The following is a 19284-nucleotide window of genomic DNA, read 5'->3' on the forward strand; positions in this document are numbered from 1 at the left end:
TCTTCAATTTTCCCATTCAAAATTTCTGAAGAATATTTAAAAACGGGCTTTCTAAACTGTGCAACCCTTTTAAAGCTGAATTTTTGCAAATGATATTCATCTTCAGGTTGTGTATTAGGACAATATTTCCTAAAGAGACTAAAAGTGCTCTCTAAGCTTCTCCCTTCCTTCTGACATCCTGTGTATATGATATAGACCTCCTGATTAAAAAGTAGTCCTTTACCAGCAAACGTCATAAACCAAATATTTTTTAAATATTTACATAACATTCTTTGGGCTGGCGTCCAGAAAGTAAAGCAATGATCTAGTGGTGAGCAAATATACTATTAATACACCATACTATTATACTATTAAATATTACTATCTGCATAGTCGAGAAGGTCATAGTATTGTCACTTTACACTTATGTGTACTTTATTACTGGATAATGTCTTCAAGCATGTGTTACTTCTTTACTTGCCTTTGCCCTAATTCACAATGTTCATGAATGCTTTTATAAGAGGACTTCATGGAGTCCTCCTCCTTTTTCACAGACCCAGAAGCATAGCTTCATTTTCTAGCCCACCCTAATAAACCCTTTAACATCATTTTCTTATACCATGCTTTACTGATAGTGCGTTCAGATACATTAGAAATGCTCTCTCTGGGCAAAGCATTCGAGCTGCCCTATCTTTGCAGTTTGACCACCCATGTGTGTACTGTGTGAGGTCCGCTTAAGGTCTACTTAAGGAAAGCTACAAAGATAACATCTGCAGCTTAAATAATAAAGTTGTATAAATTAAGAGTTTGTGAAAAATGCAATCCAAACAAGCCATATAAGTGTCCTCAAGTTTATATTCAGCATTACTATAAATCATGTTCTGTTGAAGATCGCGGCCCTTTAAATGTCCACAGCAAATGTGGCTTTCTAGTGTAAAAGTTAGAAACAACTTTACAAGTTAGTACACGTATAGTAAATTGCAGGACCTCCAGAGAAAAGATAATATGCTAGTTTGCTGTAAAGAAATGATTATGGTACTTTTGGTTTTCTGAGATGCTCAATTATCATTATGGCAAAAGGGGCCTACTTCGTTTGCGTTCCTTTGCACGGCAGGGAAAACAAAGCATCGTCCAGCTTTCATTGGAATGAGTGTAAGTCTGTTTAATAATTATATATATATATATATATATATATATATATATATATGTACACTAGCATTACCTGCGACTTCGTCCGTGGCCCCTTCACCCCCTGCGTGACCCACCTGCAGCCCACCCCCCGGACCCCCCGTTGCCTTGTGGCCGCAGCGGGCCCTCCCAACACCAGTGCACCCTTGTGCCCCGCTGGCCCCCTTCCCCTACTCCCCCCTGCCCCCCTCCACACCTTTTTCAGTACCCGCTCCCCCATTTTCTTGCTCCTTCCTCCTCTCCAACCCGTGACCCCTTTTCCCAAAAAGTCCTGCCCTCTTGTTGATCAAAGAACAGAAAGTCTAAAATAGTTAATAAATGTGGCACAAGTCACGTTCACTAGATTCTGGAGTATACGGTCCCTGAATTCTTTGTGTTTTAACAGTAAATGTTCCCCTTTGACTTTGTTTATTTCATATATCTATATTGTTTTAAAATACATACAGTATATACATATGAAATGTATAATAAATGATACTGGACATAGAATTGCAGGCCTGCTTTCAATTTTTTCAGTCTGTGATGTCAGTTTCATGGTATTCTACACACATGGCATTGTTAGAACAGATTCAGTAACGTGGATCCGGTTTTCATCTGTTTTCAACCGCAAAATGAGTCTTAAAATTACAAAACGAGATAAAACTAAAATATGGTAAGATTGTGTCACACGTAGGAGTTACACATCAATCTGTGTGCAAGTTCTGCTATCTCCTGTGACACAGCTGTACTTTTCCATAATTAGCAATGAACATGCACATGTGTAGCCCTCAATAAGTGGTAAATTTATGTGTTATGCATGTATGCATCTAAAGCTGTAGCTGTATCTAGTCCTAGGCCACTGGTACATTCACTTTGAGGTAAACCTGCATTCACATGGTGTTTTTTTTTTTTTTTTACATAGAAATGCATGCATACTGCATACAGTATAATCTGTTCCACAGATGGGTGCCCACAGAGAGGGCTCTGAGTACCACCTCTGGCACCCGTGCTATAGGTTCACCATCACTGGCCTAGAACATAAGTGTAATCTCACATCTGGGCTATTACCTAGAACATAAGTGTAATCTCACATCTGGGCTATTACCTAGAACATAAGTGTAATCTCACATCTGGGCTATTACCTAGAACATAAGTGTAATCTCACATCTGAACCATTACCTAGGACATAAGTGTAATCTCACATCTGGATCATTACCTAGAACATAAGTGTAATCTAACATCTGGACTATTACCTAGAACAGTGATGGCGAACCTATGGCACGCGTGCCAGAGAGGGCACGCAGAGCCCCCTCTGCTGGCACGCGTGCTGTCGCCCTGATCGCTCACTAACGGCGAATCCGATGCAGGATTCCCCGTTAGTGAGCGATCGCTGCCTTCAGCTGGTTGTGCAAATGCGCATCCAGCTGAAAGCTGTCAGTGTAGCTCAGTGTAGGCCACGCGTACTACGCGGCCTACACTGACTACAGAGTGTGACCTCTGAACAAGCGCGGGCGTGATGACGTAAGTCATCAGCGCGCGCAGTGAACAGAAGAGAGAACACCCGGCAGCTCTTCAGGTAACTATATTGTGTTTGTTTGCACTGTCAGGGGAGGGGGGCAACGGTAGACATTTCATGTTGTGTAGGAGGGGGCTACTGTAGACTTTCATGCTGTGTGGGTAGGGGGCTACTGTGGACCATTTTATGCTGTATGGGAGGGGGCTACTGTGGACCTTTCATGTTGTGCGGGAGGGGGCTACTGTAGACTTTCATGCTGTGCGGGTAGGGGGCTACTGTGGACCATTTTATGCTGCTACTGTGGATCTTTCATGCTCTGTGGGAGGGGGCTACTGTGGACCAGTTCATGTTGTGTGGGAGGGGGCTACTCTGGACCATTTCATGCTGTGTGGGAGGGGGCTACTGTGGACCATTTCATGTTGTGTGGGAGGGGGCTACTGTGGACCATTTCATGTTGTGTAGGAGGGGGCTACTGTGGATCTTTCATGCTCTGTGGGAGGAGGCTACTGTGGACCATTTCATGTTGTGTGGGAGGGGGCTATTGTGGACCATTTCATGTTGTGTGGGAGGGGGCTACTGTGGACCAGTTCATGTTGTGTGGGAGGGGGCTACTGTGAACCAGTTCATGTTGTGTGGGAGGGGGCTACTGTGGACCAGTTCATGCTGTGTGGGAGGGGGCTACTGTGGACCAGTTCATGCTGTGTGGGAGGGGGCTACTGTGGACCAGTTCATGCTGTGTGGGAGGGGGCTACTGTGGACCAGTTCATGCTGTGTGGGAGGGGGCTACTGTGGAGTATACAGGTATAATCCTGTGTGGGGGCCACTGTGGGCCAGATTGTACTGTGTGGGGGGCCACTGAGGGGCAGATTGTACTGTGTGGGGGGGCCACTGAGGGGCAGATTGTACTGTGTGGGGTCCCCTCACTATGTATATCACACAGTATTTGTTTTATAGCAGATGTGAAATTAGTACAGGATGTAATAACATTGCACGGTAAACTATAAAACAGATCCTGTGCGATGTAAATAGTGAAAATTAATTGTTTAAAAGTACAGAATGCAGAGACCTTTACCTTTCAGTACAAGATCTGTAAAGCCCCAGTCACATGACTGTAATTTGTGGGTCCGCAATTGTGGACCCACAGAGTTTTAAGGTTAAATTGCCGTGTTGGCACTCCGTGATAATTTATTTGGTTTTGGGTTGCAGTTTAGGCACTCGGTCTCAAAAAGGTTCGCCATCACTGACCTAGAACATAAGTGTAATCTCACATCTGAACCATTACCTAGGACATAAGTGTAATCTCACATCTGGACCATTACCTAGAATATAAGTGTAATCTCACATCTGGACCATTACCTAGAATATAAGTGTAATCTTACATCTGGACCATTACCTAGAACATAAGTGTAATCTCACATCTGGAGCATTACCTAGAACATAAGTGTAATCTCACATCTGGGCTATTACCTAGAACATAAGTGTAATCTCACATCTGAACCATTACCTAGGACATAAGTGTAATGTCACATCTGGACCATTACCTAGGACATAAGTGTAATCTCACATCTGGACCATTACCTAGAATATAAGTGTAATCTTACATCTGGACCATTACCTAGAACATAAGTGTAATCTCACATCTGGACCATTACCTAGAACATAAGTGTAATCTCACATCTGGACCATTACCTAGAACATAAGCGAAATCTCACATCTGGACCATTACCTAGAACATAACTGTAATCTAACATGTGACCCATTAGAAGGACAGAATGATGTTAAGCAGATGCTTTGTATAACTGGAATCATTCTTCTTGTAGCTTTAGGCTCTGGCTATTAATATTGTTTTAATTATTGGTGTTTCATCGCTTCATGTATGACTTAAATTTCGTTTTGTTTTGGTTGAGGTAACATAGCTCTCCTTCTTTTCAAGGTTATTCTTTTTAATGAAAAACCTTCTCTTTTGCTATTTACATAGAATTAAAGGCATATAAAGATTAGATGTAGCCTCCAAGTTCAGCGATACTACAGAAAGAAAAACGTGTTCCATTGCTGTATAGGAACTTAAGTCAACTAAGGTCAAGTGTTTGTTTGAAACCAAGCTTTAAGGATGATATCAACCTGCAGACAAAGTAAAAAGTAAAAAAATACTATAAGATAACTAATACATTGTAATCCTAAAGTTATTCAGTATGTTATATCTATGGATGCATAAATCTCAATGGGTACAATAGCATTATCAAGCAAGATATTGTAAGTCCATATGGAGGGTCCATAATAATACATTGAAATACTTTTTGGATGATTTTGGAATTTGTTAGAACAATTGTAACCTTGAAAATACAGAATCCAGGAATAGTAGAATATTGTGTGATATAGATAGGACCAATGCTAAAGAATCATGGCAGCCAGCCAATACCCTTAGAATGGATGCACACCTCTTGGACCTGGACATAAAGGTCAACCTTCACTAAGGTCTTTAATGTGTCGGCCTTATCTGACGCAGATTACCTGCATGATCTTGTTTGACTACTCATGGATTTGTCAGTGCACATTATGTTGTTATACTCCTGTCTATTGCTCTACAATGAAAACCTGCAACCCTGGCTCCTGTGGCCCTGCTTCATTCCTTGTTGGCTACTGTCTTCGAGACATTGCCCAAGAGTATGGTCCATTGTATGTTTTGCCATGGGTTGCTTAATTTTTCTGAACCTAACACGTTCTCCCACAATAGTTGAATACATTTCTGCAGTCGGCAGGGAGATACGACTCATGAATGTTACACTTTGAGGTCTACGCAATGTATGTTTTTGTGTCAAGATTACTTCTAGGAGGTGTGAATTTTATAGGAAACTGTATACGCTGAAGACTAAGATAAACAATCTGACTTCTTACTATGCATAACATGCTTCCCACAGATTTTCATAATGTCCAGTAATATGAAAACATGGGCACAGTTCAAGAATGTTTTTCTTCCATTAACCACAGGAAATATACTTCTGGCTGTAGATGCCTTATATATGTGCAAAAGGGCCGCTGCTTTCTAACATCTCTTCTTCTGGCCTGTAATAATTGTTCATGTATTGTAGGTCTCATCTCACTCCAAATTCTGGCAAGTCATCATACTTTATGTAAACACTCAAACAAATGGGACTGTTTCACTGCTTACATTAAAGTTTTCAGTATATTTTTAAAGAAAATTCTGCCCGTGTGTATGATGTTAGGAAAAATAAATGCTAAAATCTTAGACTGCATGGAGTATTCAAGTAATGTATGTTACATTCCGTGTCTGGAAGAGCAGCCAAAATCATATATCTGATACAGGGAACAAATGTGCACTCAAGAATTATTCTAGACAAAATTTACTAGTTGGAGTTTTATAAAAATTCTATGTATCCATTATATATATATATATATATATATATATATAAAGAGATTGATGTCTATACCTAGAATGAAGAAATGTTATGCTATTGATTCATATCAATATTCCTGCAAATTGAAAAAAATGTATGTAAAGTTATGATTGTGTGACATTGCTAAATCTGCATTTTGCAAATGGGGCTTAAAACGTTGATCTCTCCCATCCATTATTGTATGGGCATACGATGGCATAATTTTCATCTTCCATGGGGCACTATTGTGAAAAATACGCTTATAAAACTGCATATTACAAGGACACTTTTACTCTAGGTTCACACTTGCGTTCGGGTTTCCCAATCCGCTTACAAAGCGGTTCCCTAGGACTGTTGGGTTTCCTCCCTGAAGAATGCGGGGAGAGAAGTCCTGCTTGTATTTTTCAAGCAGATTCAGGTCCTATGCTGCCCCTGTGGATAAAGGGGGGCCATATATATAAATTCTCAATTTTTCAGCAGAATTAAATTAAGAGTTGTATGCATTGCTCACTATTTTACAGCTGCTTTACATTAAATAGGTAGGTAATGTTTTGTGCAACAAATTATATAATACAATACTTTTTCTTTATTTAGGGTGATTTTACATGGAACAGCATGTCTGGTCGAACTGTCCGTCTGAAATCGGTTCCTATACAGAGTCTATCAGAACTGGAGCGCGCACGACTACAGGAAGTCGCATTTTATCGTTTGCAGCAAGATTTCGATCTAAGTTGTCAGATCACTATTCCCAAAGGTAAATGCTTGGTGTGTTGTTTTTTTTCGGTGCTCCGTGGTGTTTCTTACAACGCATTTTGTATACTTTTCAAAAATGACTAAAAGTAAAATAGTTAAGCATTGCAGGGATTTAGCGATTCATATCTGGTTAAAGCATTTAAAGCAAACCTGTTAGATGATTTCTATTGCCCTATGTTGGAGCGGCATATAAGAAAAACAAAGTACACTCTCTGTGAATCCTTGTTGTAGATTTGCTGGTGTGCTAATACTTTGATATACAGTAGAGTTTATGGTCGGCTCAGTGATTGCAAGGTGTCAGGTCCTGTGACTGCAAAACAAGCTGAAATTCTCACCCCTTCACCATGGAACTTGACAGTTGGTGTAAGGTGTTTGTGCTGGTATGTCGTGTTTGTTTTTTTGCTAAACATGTTGCTGTGTATTGATTTGTACAGATGCAATTTTGGAACCTTAAGCCGTTCTGCCATGTTATTTTTTTTTAGAAAGATGATTATTTCTCTCGGCAACCGTTCCAAACAAGCCATACTTGTTCAGTCTTTTTCTAATTATACTTTCATGATCTTGAACATTTAACATGCTGATACCTGTGGATTCTTAGATGTAGCTCTTGTGTTTTATTGCAGTTCCCCTGAGCCTTGTACAATCTGATCTTGGGGTGAATTTGCTAAGAAGATTGTCAACTGTCCTGAATGTTATTGTATCTCTTAAATCACTGCAGGTGCCTTTCCTTCTTGGAATTATGTTAGCAGACACCCGAGTGCTCCAGATCAGCAAACTCCCAAAAATTCTGCTTTTATAAATTTTATCACACTTGCTGATCACCAGTTCATTAAGAGTATTTGATAAGTAGAGCCTGGCTGTTGCATACCCTCTTGTATATGAAAGTAGTGACAATATTCCTAAACATGGCATGTGTTTTTGTTTGGGAAAATGGCAGAAGGAGGAAAATGGCGCTTTATTTGGGGCTGAATTTTCAGCACTGAAAAAAGCCTCCCACTAGTGGAAAAAAAAAAAGCTAGCGAATCCGATTGAAATCAAAGAAAGGTTATATTTTTTCAACGCTGAAAATTTAGCGCCAAATAAAGCGCCATTTTCCTCTGTGTGAATGGACCCTTTTTCCGTGGTGATAAGGATAAGTGTTTTTTCAGTTTTTTTTAAACTATGTCCTGATAGGCAAAACCATCTGAATCAGCGGCGATAAAACAGATCCCATTGCTTTCTATGGGAGCCGGCATACGTGCGCTCTCCATAGAAATGAATGGACTGCTTTTTTCCCTATTGGTTTCAATGTGATACATGCGTATAAAAGCAGCCCATTCATTTCTATGGGGAGCGCACATGTTACACATTCAGAATCAGTGAGCGTATACTCCGTGTGAAGGGGCCCTAAGATGCAATATTGTGCGCCAAAAATGCCCAAACGTTTTGGTGATTTATTTTTTTTTACATAATCTAAGCCAACCAGTAAGTAGTACACTCACCGGCCACTTTATTAGGTACACCTGTCCAACTGCCCGTTAACACTTAATTTCTAATCAGCCAATCACATGGCGGCAACTCAGTGCATTTAGGCATGTAGACATGGTCAAGACAATCTCCTGCAGTTCAAACCGAGCATCAGTATGGGGAAGAAAGGTGATTTGAGTGCCTTTGAACGTGGCATGGTTGTTGGTGCCAGAAGGGCTGGTCTGAGTATTTCAGAAACTGCTGATCTACTGGGATTTTCACGCACAACCATCTCTAGGGTTTACAGAGAAAGGTCCGAAAAAGAAAAAACATCCAGTGAGCGGCAGTTCTGTGGGCGGAAATGCGTTGTTGATGCCAGAGGTCAGAGGAGAATGGCCAGACTGGTTCGAGCTGATAGAAAGGCAACAGTGACTCAAATAGCCACCCGTTACAACCAAGGTAGCCAGAAGAGCATCTCTGAACGCACAGTACGTCGAACTTTGAGGCAGATGGGCTACAGCAGCAGAAGACCACACCGGGTGCCACTCCTTTCAGCTAAGAACAGGAAACTGAGGCTACAATTTGCACAAGCTCATCGAAATTGGACAATTGAAGATTGGAAAAATGTTGCCTGGTCTGGTGAGTCTCGATTTCTGCTGCGACATTCGGATGGTAGGGTCAGGATTTGGCGTCAACAACATGAAAGCATGGATCCATCCTGCCTTGTATCAACGGTTCAGGCTGGTGGTGGTGGTGTCATGGTGTGGGGAATATTTTCTTGGCACTCTTTGGGCCCCTTGGTACCAGATTCGCATCATGGATGTACAGCCGGCAAATCTGCGGCAACTGTGTGATGCTATCATGTCAATATGGACCAAAATCTCTGAGGAATGCTTCCAGCACCTTGTTGAATCTATGCCACGAAGAATTGAGGCAGTTCTGAAGGCAAAAGGGGGTCCAACCCGTTACTAGCATGGTGTACCTAATAAAGTGGCCGGTGAGTGTATAAAGTTATACTACACAATCTAAACAGAGCTCCCTTGACAAAGTCCATCTGTTTGGACGAAACGCACGTCGGGTGTTTCTCACCACAGGCAGTATGGTATATTACTGAAGGGGGATTTGTTTATGTGATTTAATTTCATTGGGGTTTGTTTATATGGCATTATATTGAAGGATTTTACACCTATTCGCTTTTTAGCAACATTATTTGGTATATCTCCTTTCATGCCTTTATATGGATATTTAATTACCCCCATTACGTATTTCAATTTACCATCATTACATCATACTACGTCCACTGTGTATTGCAATTTATCACTATTGCATCATATTTCTCCACCCCCCTCAGCATTGTATGCCCAACCACCTGAGGTTAGGTATCTTCTGGTATTTGGCTATTATGTCCCCCCCTGCTATATGTGAATTATGTTATGTCATTTGTGTTGAGATTTTGATTTTATTTTTGTACAAATGAAATTGGTTAGTTTTATATATATCTTTTGTGCGTATTTTCTCTTAAGTAAATTGACAATCTAAACCGAGGCCAGATTTTTCTAACAGTATTAGACCCTTTGATAAATCTGGTGCACTTTGGCAAGTCTAGTTTGTTTGTATTGTTTAAAGCTTAGACAGTATTAATAAATCTGCTGAATGACAGCGCTGACCACTTTCCCTGTATCAGTTTGTGTACATAGTCAATAACTATGTGTGGGTGAGGAAATCCGGACTCTTACTGTTTCTCCTAGGAGTCCTGTCTGGATTTACACTACTTTTTACTCAGACATGCAGCTCATAAAAAGAAGCCAGGATCTCTGCCCTCTATCATATCCTACTCTCATATAAGGCACTAGAAAAAAATTAACAGGTTCTCATTAAAGCCTTCTAGACATCCACACTGAAATGTGAGACATGTGAGAAATGAAACGTGAGAGATGTGAGAAAATGCTATTGAAATATGGAGTCCACATGGTGCACAGTGACAAGTCAACCCGGAAGCTTTAAAATATCCTAGAGGACAATCACAGTAATTGTTGACATTTTAACTAAGTACAAGTTTCATTACTCTACAACTAAAAATAGACAAAAATAGGGTTTATGAAAGAATAACAGGTTAGAAACTACTTGGTCAAAAAGACACATCAGTAGACATTGCATTTCGCAGTGCCAAACATACACAATAGGAGTAATATACAAACCGAGCGTTTTCTTATTGATGTGAGTTAGATGGTCTACAGAAAGTCCAACTACAAGAGTTTAGTCAAAATGACTAGAGTGTACCAGACAGATACAAATAATTCCCCTTAAACACGTCACAAGATCTATGTGGCCAAAGTTTATCTAGGGAACCCTATTAAAGTCCATATAGTTGTATCAATATACCAAATAACAACTTGTTATAGCCAAAAGTTCTCTCTAATGGGAAATTGGGACATTGATAAAGGGGAGCATATATTTATCACCCTCCTTGTATATCCCCTGCCTACACATAATGTAGCCAAGGTTGTAAAGTCAGACCTAACTTGATCAGTGAATTCATTCAGTAATGCACTGTATGATCTCGTGCAGGAAAAGATATATACAGTCACTGCATTGTTATGTAGTCTGTCTGCAGAAAATATAGATGTGATCATATGACTAGGGTCAGTCAAGGAGCAGGTGCTGCAATTCACCCCTTTTGAGGTGTGCCCCGAAAAGAGCAGACTCTTGTTTAGCACCTAAATATAGTGTCCCTCAAAATAACCTGGGCCCGGTAGTGACTGTTATTGATGGACCCCTTGTAGCCAAGGCCCCTGTTCTGCCAGATGCATGAATAGCAGCCTAGGCAGACAACAGAGTGTAAATAGATCCCCATAACCTTCTGTAAGTGCTAGTCATTTCCAGGGCCTTCTGGCTTAGAAGGTTCAAAAATAGGTCCAGGGTCACTTTCTTATGGAGTAAGAGCGGGTTCACACCTGCGCCCGGTCTCCAGTTTGCAGGTTTCCTGCTGGGTTTCTATCTCCTGTCCAGTTACTTGGGCAGAAGATGGAAACCCGCAAAACGGAGCCCGGGTGCAGGTGTGAACCCGCCCTAAAGAGCTTGAGTCAGAGGAGGCATTTCCTTTATTAGGCCACCTCGTGGTGACAAGGACTTTTTAAACAATGCATGACATTCTAAGACTTCTGGGAAAAGAATATAGAAATAAGTACTTATTCATGGAAAAGGGAAACTTGATCTAGCACCACTTCTGGGAAGATCGCTCCCTATAGATCAATGCCTGGTTTTCCCAAAACCTGGTGGACAATCCTGGAAGCCAAACCAGAATATCTCTTAAAAAGGAAGCGTGACCCATCTGCAGACAGCTGTTTCGAGGTTATTGCCCTTCATTGGTGTGAAGTAAAGTACTGACTGGCTGAGTAAGAGGTCATAGACGTGAGTCAGAAGTGGGACTGTGTTTTTATTAGGCCACTTTGAAACATAATATTTGTAGATACTGTATGTTTATTGTACTATTAAGCAGTTTATTTCAGTTTTATTATTTTAACATCATTTCAGTGGAAAGTAATATATCTTAAGATAGATGTATTTATTATTAAACATAAAAGTTGGCTTATTTATATGCCTTGAAATAAATGTAAAGTTCTAAACCAGCAAGCAAAGAGGTCAAATGAAATACTCCCTTGAGTCCCAAAATATGAGATGGTCCCTAGGGTTGTATAGAGAAATGGCAAACTTCTAAAATAAAACAGAGAAAGGTTGTGCTGATGAAACTGTCTTTAGCAAATATTGGGAATACAGTCAGCAGCAGATTATAATATGTGTGGTTTTGTAGATGCTTGGGGAACAAGGCTTTCTGGAGGCCTGTTGTCCCAAACTGCCCACCGCCCTAAGGGTAAGTTCACACAGAGTTTTTGGTCAGGATTTTAAGGCCGTATTCACCTCAAAATCCTGACCAAAAAGACGGCTTCTATTGAAATCAATGGGAGCCGGTCAGGTGTTTTTTTCCAGGACCTGAGGATGCCTGTCACTTATTACTTAGTTCCTCCCTTCAGCTGTTCTGGTCTGTGCAGGGAAAATCTTTGGATGGGCTTTATTCATATAGCATAATATACTGCCATGCTTTAATGGTATAGCAAACTGAAAAATATGGTATACTTTACACAGCTATTCGCAGTTGTAGGTGCTAGACATAGAGGAACGCAGGAGGAGGAAGGCTTACTAATATAGTTTTCTAATAACGATGCCTTTATTCCAAAACCATTGCACGAACAACTGCTGAAAATGTTTAATAAATAGTTTGGGGGGTTTGGGGGGGGGGGGGGGGTTGCATTTTGTGAAGTTGGTCATTCATGTTGAAATGGATAAATAATCTAGAATTGCCTATGAAACCATTCTTTTTAGTAATATTTACCACTTTTATTGGTCCTTGACACAGTATAAACACTTTTGCTCTATTTGCAACTCAGTGAACTATTGTTGAAAGAAACAAAACATTAAATTATATGAGGCTGAGATTAAAAGATATATAACATCCTCTCCTTCTCTGGACGGCAGGGCCCCATATCGCATAAATATATGGAGAGGTGGTCTGGGGCCTTGAACAGGCAGATCTCCTCAAACCAATGGCAAATTATATGGTCCCGTGCAGCTAAATCCTCCACCTGTGTTACGTTCCGGGAGACCTAGTACAAGCTATATATGCACTGGTACCATACCCCAGCCTTGCTCCACTCCCTTAACCCTAACATCTCTTCCCTGTGTTGGCTTTGCTGGGTAGGAGTGGGTACTCTGTATCATATTTTTTGGGACTGTCCAGGGATCCACCCTTTCTGGCTGGAGGACAAGTCCCTTACAGATGCTCTATTTATTCAAGGTGTCCTTTTAGATCCCCTCATCTATCTCCTCAATCTCCCCCCTGCTCATCTGGGTAAACAGACCTCTAAATTGTTTCTATATCTCTGTACCGCAGCCAAAACTCTCATCGCTCTCCGATGCAAGAGTGCCTCTCCTCCCTCTGGTTCTGATCTTGTAGCCCGAGTTAAGGATGTTCTTAGTATGGAGAACTTGTTGAGGTGTTCCAGACTATATGGTCATCTTGGGACGCATACTGTATTTTGAATGGTCTCTGACTCCTTCCCCTTCCCTTCCTCCCCTACTCATTTCCACTCTCAGGTTTCTGAGATGTGTATACATTCCCAGTCTATTTGATGGTATGTGCATTGCTTCACGTTCATGTTTTTTATGTTTTCAACTCTTTTGTTATATTGTATTTTATAAAAATCCTTTCAATAAAAATTACAGTTCAAAAAAAAAAAAAAAAAAAAAAAAAGGATATATAACATGTAGAACATATATTCCTTTGGACAGCTGGAAATAACAATTTGGCTATACTGCTAGGTGAGGCAGCAGTCTAACGCTCGGTGAACAATAAAGAATGACTTGTGTTACCTCCAAATATAAAACAACTTTACGTAAGTGAATAGTACAGGCAAATAGAAAAACTTTGTAATATATTTTGCTAGTGAACTATGTCTCAGATTCGTCTCGATTTTTAAGGTGTAATGTAATTGCCACTTAAGCAATTCCCCTGTAATAGAATTGCTGTTTAATTTCCAAATACATTGCAGGAAACTGGTATATCATACTGTAGATAGCAAAGCCTGCCACATGGCAAGTTGGGTTTTACCAATCTGTGACCAAGGCAACAACACCAAAACTGGTGGTAGAAAATAGGTGCACTGGCAGACTAAAAATAAAACCAGCAAACATACAGTCATCAGAGTATGATGTAAAATCCAGGTCAAAACCAGGAGAGCACAAGAGTATCCAAATTGATACAGAAGAGTCTAAAAGTTCATTGATAAAGGTAAATCAAAAGCAAGCCAAAACCAGAAATCAGAGAATCAGCAGATAACCAGATACATTCTGAGAACACAAACATAGCTACAATCAATAGCAGACATGCCAGAAGTCTCAGTGTACAGCTTAAATACCTTTCCTCAGCTCAGATGCAGCACTGGTCGAGGCAGCGTCTCAGAGCTCTGACTGGCTTCAGACCCAGCCAGTATATGACTAGCAGGCATAACAACTAGAGATGAGCGAACAGTGTTCTATCGAACACATGTTCGATCGGATATCAGGGTGTTCGCCATGTTCGAATCGAATCGAACACCACGTGGTAAAGTGCGCCAAAATTCGATTCCCCTCCCACCTTCCCTGGCGCCTTTTTTGCACCAATAACAGCGCAGGGGAGGTGGGACAGGAACTACGACACTGGGGGCATTGAAAAAAATTGGAAAAAGTCATTGGCTGCCGAAATCAGGTGACCTCCATTTTAGACGAATAGTGGATTTCAAATCCGGGTCATATGAGAATGTGAACTTTGTGACTATGAGACAGGGATAGCTGTACAGGCAGGGATAGCTAGGGATAACCTTTATTTAGGGGGGAATGTTATTAAAAATAACTTTTTGGGGCTCTATCGGGTGTGTAATTGTGATTTTTGTGAGATAAACTTTTTCCCATAGGGATGCATTGGCCAGCGCTGATTGGCCGAATTCCGTACTCTGGCCAATCAGTGCTGGCCAATGCATTCTATTAGCTTGATGAAGCAGAGTGTGCACAAGGGTTCAAGCGCACCCTCGGCTCTGATGTAGCAGAGCCGAGGCTGCACAAGGGTTCAAGCGCACCCTCGGCTCTGATGTAGGAGAGCCGAGGGTGCACTTGAACCCTTGTGCACCCTCAGCTCTGCTACATCAGAGCCGAGGGTGCGCTTGAACCCTTGTGCACACTCTGCTTCATCAAGCTAATAGAATGCATTGGCCAGCGCTGATTGGCCAATGTATTCTATTAGCCTGATGAAGTAGAGCTGAATGTGTGTGCTAAGCACACACATTCAGCTCTACTTCATCGGGCTAATAGAATGCATTGGCCAGCGCTGATTGGCCAGAGTACGGAACTCGACCAATCAGCGCTGGCTCTGCTGGAGGAGGCGGAGTCTAAGATCGCTCCACACCAGTCTCCATTCAGGTCCGACCTTAGACTCCGCCTCCTCCGGCAGAGCCAGCGCTGATTGGCCGAATTCCGTACTCTGGCCAATCAGCACTGGCTAATGCATTGTATTGGCTTGATGAAGCAGTGCTGAATGTGTGTGCTTAGCACACACATTCAGCTCTACTTCATCGGGCTAATAGAATGCATTGGCCAGCGCTGATTGGCCGAATTCCGTACTCTGGCCAATCAGCACTGGCTAATGCATTGTATTGGCTTGATGAAGCAGTGCTGAATGTGTGTGCTTAGCACACACATTCAGCTCTACTTCATCGGGCTAATAGAATGCATTGGCCAATCAGCGCTGGCCAATGCATTCTATTAGCGTGAACTGAGTTTGCACAGGGGTTCTAGTGCACCCTCGGCTCTGCTACATCAGATTGCTACATCTGATGTAGCAGTGCCGAGTGTGCATCAGATGTGTAGTTGAGCAAAACTGACTCAGCACTGCTAAGTCTGCATTCGCATAGGAATGCATTGGCCAGCCTTCGGCCAATCAGCGCTGGCTCTGCCGGAGGAGGCGGAGTCTAAGGTCGGACCTGAATGGAGACTGGTGTGGAGCTATCTTAGACTCCGCCTCCTCCAGCAGAGCCAGCGCTGATTGGTCGAGTTCCGTACTCTGGCCAATCAGCACTGGCTAATGCATTGTATTGGCTTGATGAAGCAGTGCTGAATGTGTGTGCTTAGCACACACATTCAGCTCTACTTCATCGGGCTAATAGAATGCATTGGCCAATCAGCGCTGGCCAATGCATTCTATTAGCGTGAACTGAGTTTGCACAGGGGTTCTAGTGCACCCTCGGCTCTGCTACATCAGATTGCTACATCTGATGTAGCAGTGCCGAGTGTGCATCAGATGTGTAGTTGAGCAAAACTGACTCAGCACTGCTAAGTCTGCATTCGCATAGGAATGCATTGGCCAGCCTTCGGCCAATCAGCGCTGGCTCTGCCGGAGGAGGCGGAGTCTAAGGTCGGACCTGAATGGAGACTGGTGTGGAGCGATCTTAGACTCCGCCTCCTCCAGCAGAGCCAGCGCTGATTGGCCGAATTCCGTACTCTGGCCAATCAGCACTGGCTAATGCATTGTATTGGCTTGATGAAGCAGTGCTGAATGTGTGTGCTTAGCACACACATTCAGCTCTACTTCATCGGGCTAATAGAATGCATTGGCCAGCGCTGATTGGCCGAATTCCGTACTCTGGCCAATCAGCACTGGCTAATGCATTGTATTGGCTTGATGAAGCAGTGCTGAATGTGTGTGCTTAGCACACACATTCAGCTCTACTTCATCGGGCTAATAGAATGCATTGGCCAATCAGCGCTGGCCAATGCATTCTATTAGCGTGAACTGAGTTTGCACAGGGGTTCTAGTGCACCCTCGGCTCTGCTACATCAGATTGCTACATCTGATGTAGCAGTGCCGAGTGTGCATCAGATGTGTAGTTGAGCAAAACTGACTCAGCACTGCTAAGTCTGCATTCGCATAGGAATGCATTGGCCAGCCTTCGGCCAATCAGCGCTGGCTCTGCCGGAGGAGGCGGAGTCTAAGGTCGGACCTGAATGGAGACTGGTGTGGAGCTATCTTAGACTCCGCCTCCTCCAGCAGAGCCAGCGCTGATTGGTCGAGTTCCGTACTCTGGCCAATCAGCACTGGCCAATGCATTTCTATGGGGAAAAGTTAGCTTGCGAAAATCGCAAACTGACAGGGATTTCCATGAAATAAAGTGACTTTTATGCCCCCAGACATGCTTCCCCTGCTGTCCCAGTGTCATTCCAGGGTGTTGGTATCATTTCCTGGGGTGTCATAGTGGACTTGGTGACCCTCCAGACACGAATTTGGGTTTCCCCCTTAACGAGTTTATGTTCCCCATAGACTATAATGGGGTTCGAAACCCATTCGAACACTCGAACAGTGAGCGGCTGTTCGAATCGAATTTCGAACCTCGAACATTTTAGTGTTCGCTCATCTCTAATAACAACCTTAAAGTGACAGCTATTAGCAGTGCTGCATTGAAAAGTGTGAAATATATTAATATGACTATGGATATTGAGATAACTAACATTTGGCTGAGTTACTACATAGAAGTTTATGGAAGGCAGAAGGAGGGTGCTGGAAAAGACACACTCTGCTACACAGTGAGTGAGGGAACTTTTCTGATACTGTTCTGACACTAACCCCTCATTCACATCTGCATTGGTATTCTGTTTGGGGGAGTCCGCATGGGGAACCCCCCCAACGGAATACTGAACGCACTGGCAAGCAGTGTGCCAGTGAAAGCACACAGACCCCATAGACCAGGGGTACTCAAACTGCGGCCCGAGGGCCACATGCGGTCCGCCATGCACTTCTGTCTGGCCCCGCCGACAACGTCGGCAGGCGTGCATTTATAATGAAGCTCCTGGGGAGCTCGGGCCAGGCCATGGAGCGCACTTCACTTTAAATTTGGAGGGCACCGCTCCCGATGTCTGTGCGACCTGCTCTGCCTCCGGCCCACTGTTTAAAAAGTTTGAGGACCCCTGCCATAGACTATACACCTCTCAGCAGCTCACTGTGGGTGGAGCTCTAGTACAATAATTGTGATTGACTGCTGCTCCTAGACCAATGGTCATGTCAAGTCATAATCCTTTGTTTATGTGTGAGAGAGAAAAGGATGAGAATGATGATTAACAGAAATGACAAGTGCGGAATAGGAAACACTATAGAAAATATAAAAATCTATAAATAAATATGTAGACTAAGCACAGAAAGTAAAATATCCAAATGTCTCATTAAAAATACATCAAAATGACAAACTGCATATAAACAAATCATTAATTTCAATAAAGTTCTTATGGGATTGACACAGCCCAGATTTTTATTTTTTACAATAACTAAAAAATAAAGTTTCCCCCAAATAGAAGTGATGTATAAACAAATATATACACTAAGTAACCAACTTTACACACTATAGATATAAATAGAAAAAATGCCATAATCCATAAAGTGAAGGAATGGTTCATAAGCATTTAAAGGGGCTCTAGCATTGACAAAAGTCATTTTTAACTAATCACATTCTTGCATAGCCTTTAGAAATGGTATTCCACACCTCAGTGGTTTTTGAATAAGTCTGTTTTTATTCATATGCTATTACTCTTGATGCACCATCGTGCACCCTCTTTGCTATTGTTTCCTATGGGTGTATACAGGCTGCTGCTGATGATGATGACTCAGCTTCCTGTTTGCACACACACACATAGGAGATAATAGAAGAGACGAGTGCTGCTGGGAACTTCCTGTGCTGGCTGGAAGCTCATTAGCATATGAATAAAAACAGACTTATTCAAAAACCACTGAGGCAATCTATATACTAAAGGTAGGTGTGGAATAGCCTTTCTAATGGCTATGCAAGGATGTGATTAGTTAAAAATGACTTTTCCCAGTGATAGAGCCCCTTTAAATCCTGTTTTTACATTAGATGAGGAAGATCATTATTGTACAGGACTTGCAAATAACCAAAAATCCTAACATATGGGAGTAGTTCAGAAAAATCAGATGAGTAGCATATAACTACCAAATGCACCAAAGTGCTGAACATGGTATCCTACCACAATGAGAGACCAGTATCGGAGAAGGATTTGTCTGCCTGGCAGCTGCAGTCATGACATACAGCACAGGGAAGATTGTGGGCTCTTGTGACTAGATCAATATATTACAAAGATTCCAGGACGTGATGTCAGCATATTAGATAAGTATAAGTATCGGCCATTGCCTGTTGGAGCTCTTGGCCTTGAGACAATATAAATTGGGGGACATAAAGAGGTCAATACATAGTGTGGAGGCCACAAAAAGGGCCGGAATACTGTGTTGGTGTCATAGACGGGGGTGGTGTACAGGTAGTCCTCGAATTACGACGTTGATCCGTTCCTACGCGGCGATGTAAACCGAATTTCGACATAAGTTGCGAACATGTACCATACGACGCTGTGTAGGAACGGATCAACGTGATTTAGTGTGCAGCA

General features: G+C 42.2%; 1 protein-coding gene across 2 annotated transcripts in view; it reads left to right on the plus strand.

Annotated features, from left to right (window-relative positions):
* Positions 1-19284, plus strand: part of ARHGAP6 (Rho GTPase activating protein 6) — a 227241-nt gene that overhangs the window by 127965 nt on the left and 79992 nt on the right. For both annotated transcript variants that reach the window (XM_075265043.1, XM_075265042.1), the window contains exon 2: positions 6652-6811. In XM_075265043.1, coding sequence (XP_075121144.1) covers positions 6652-6811 — 160 coding nt within the window. The remainder of the gene's footprint in view (positions 1-6651; positions 6812-19284) is intronic.

Source organism: Leptodactylus fuscus, chromosome 2, assembly GCF_031893055.1.
Source record: "Leptodactylus fuscus isolate aLepFus1 chromosome 2, aLepFus1.hap2, whole genome shotgun sequence".
Lineage (NCBI taxonomy): Eukaryota > Metazoa > Chordata > Amphibia > Anura > Leptodactylidae > Leptodactylus > Leptodactylus fuscus.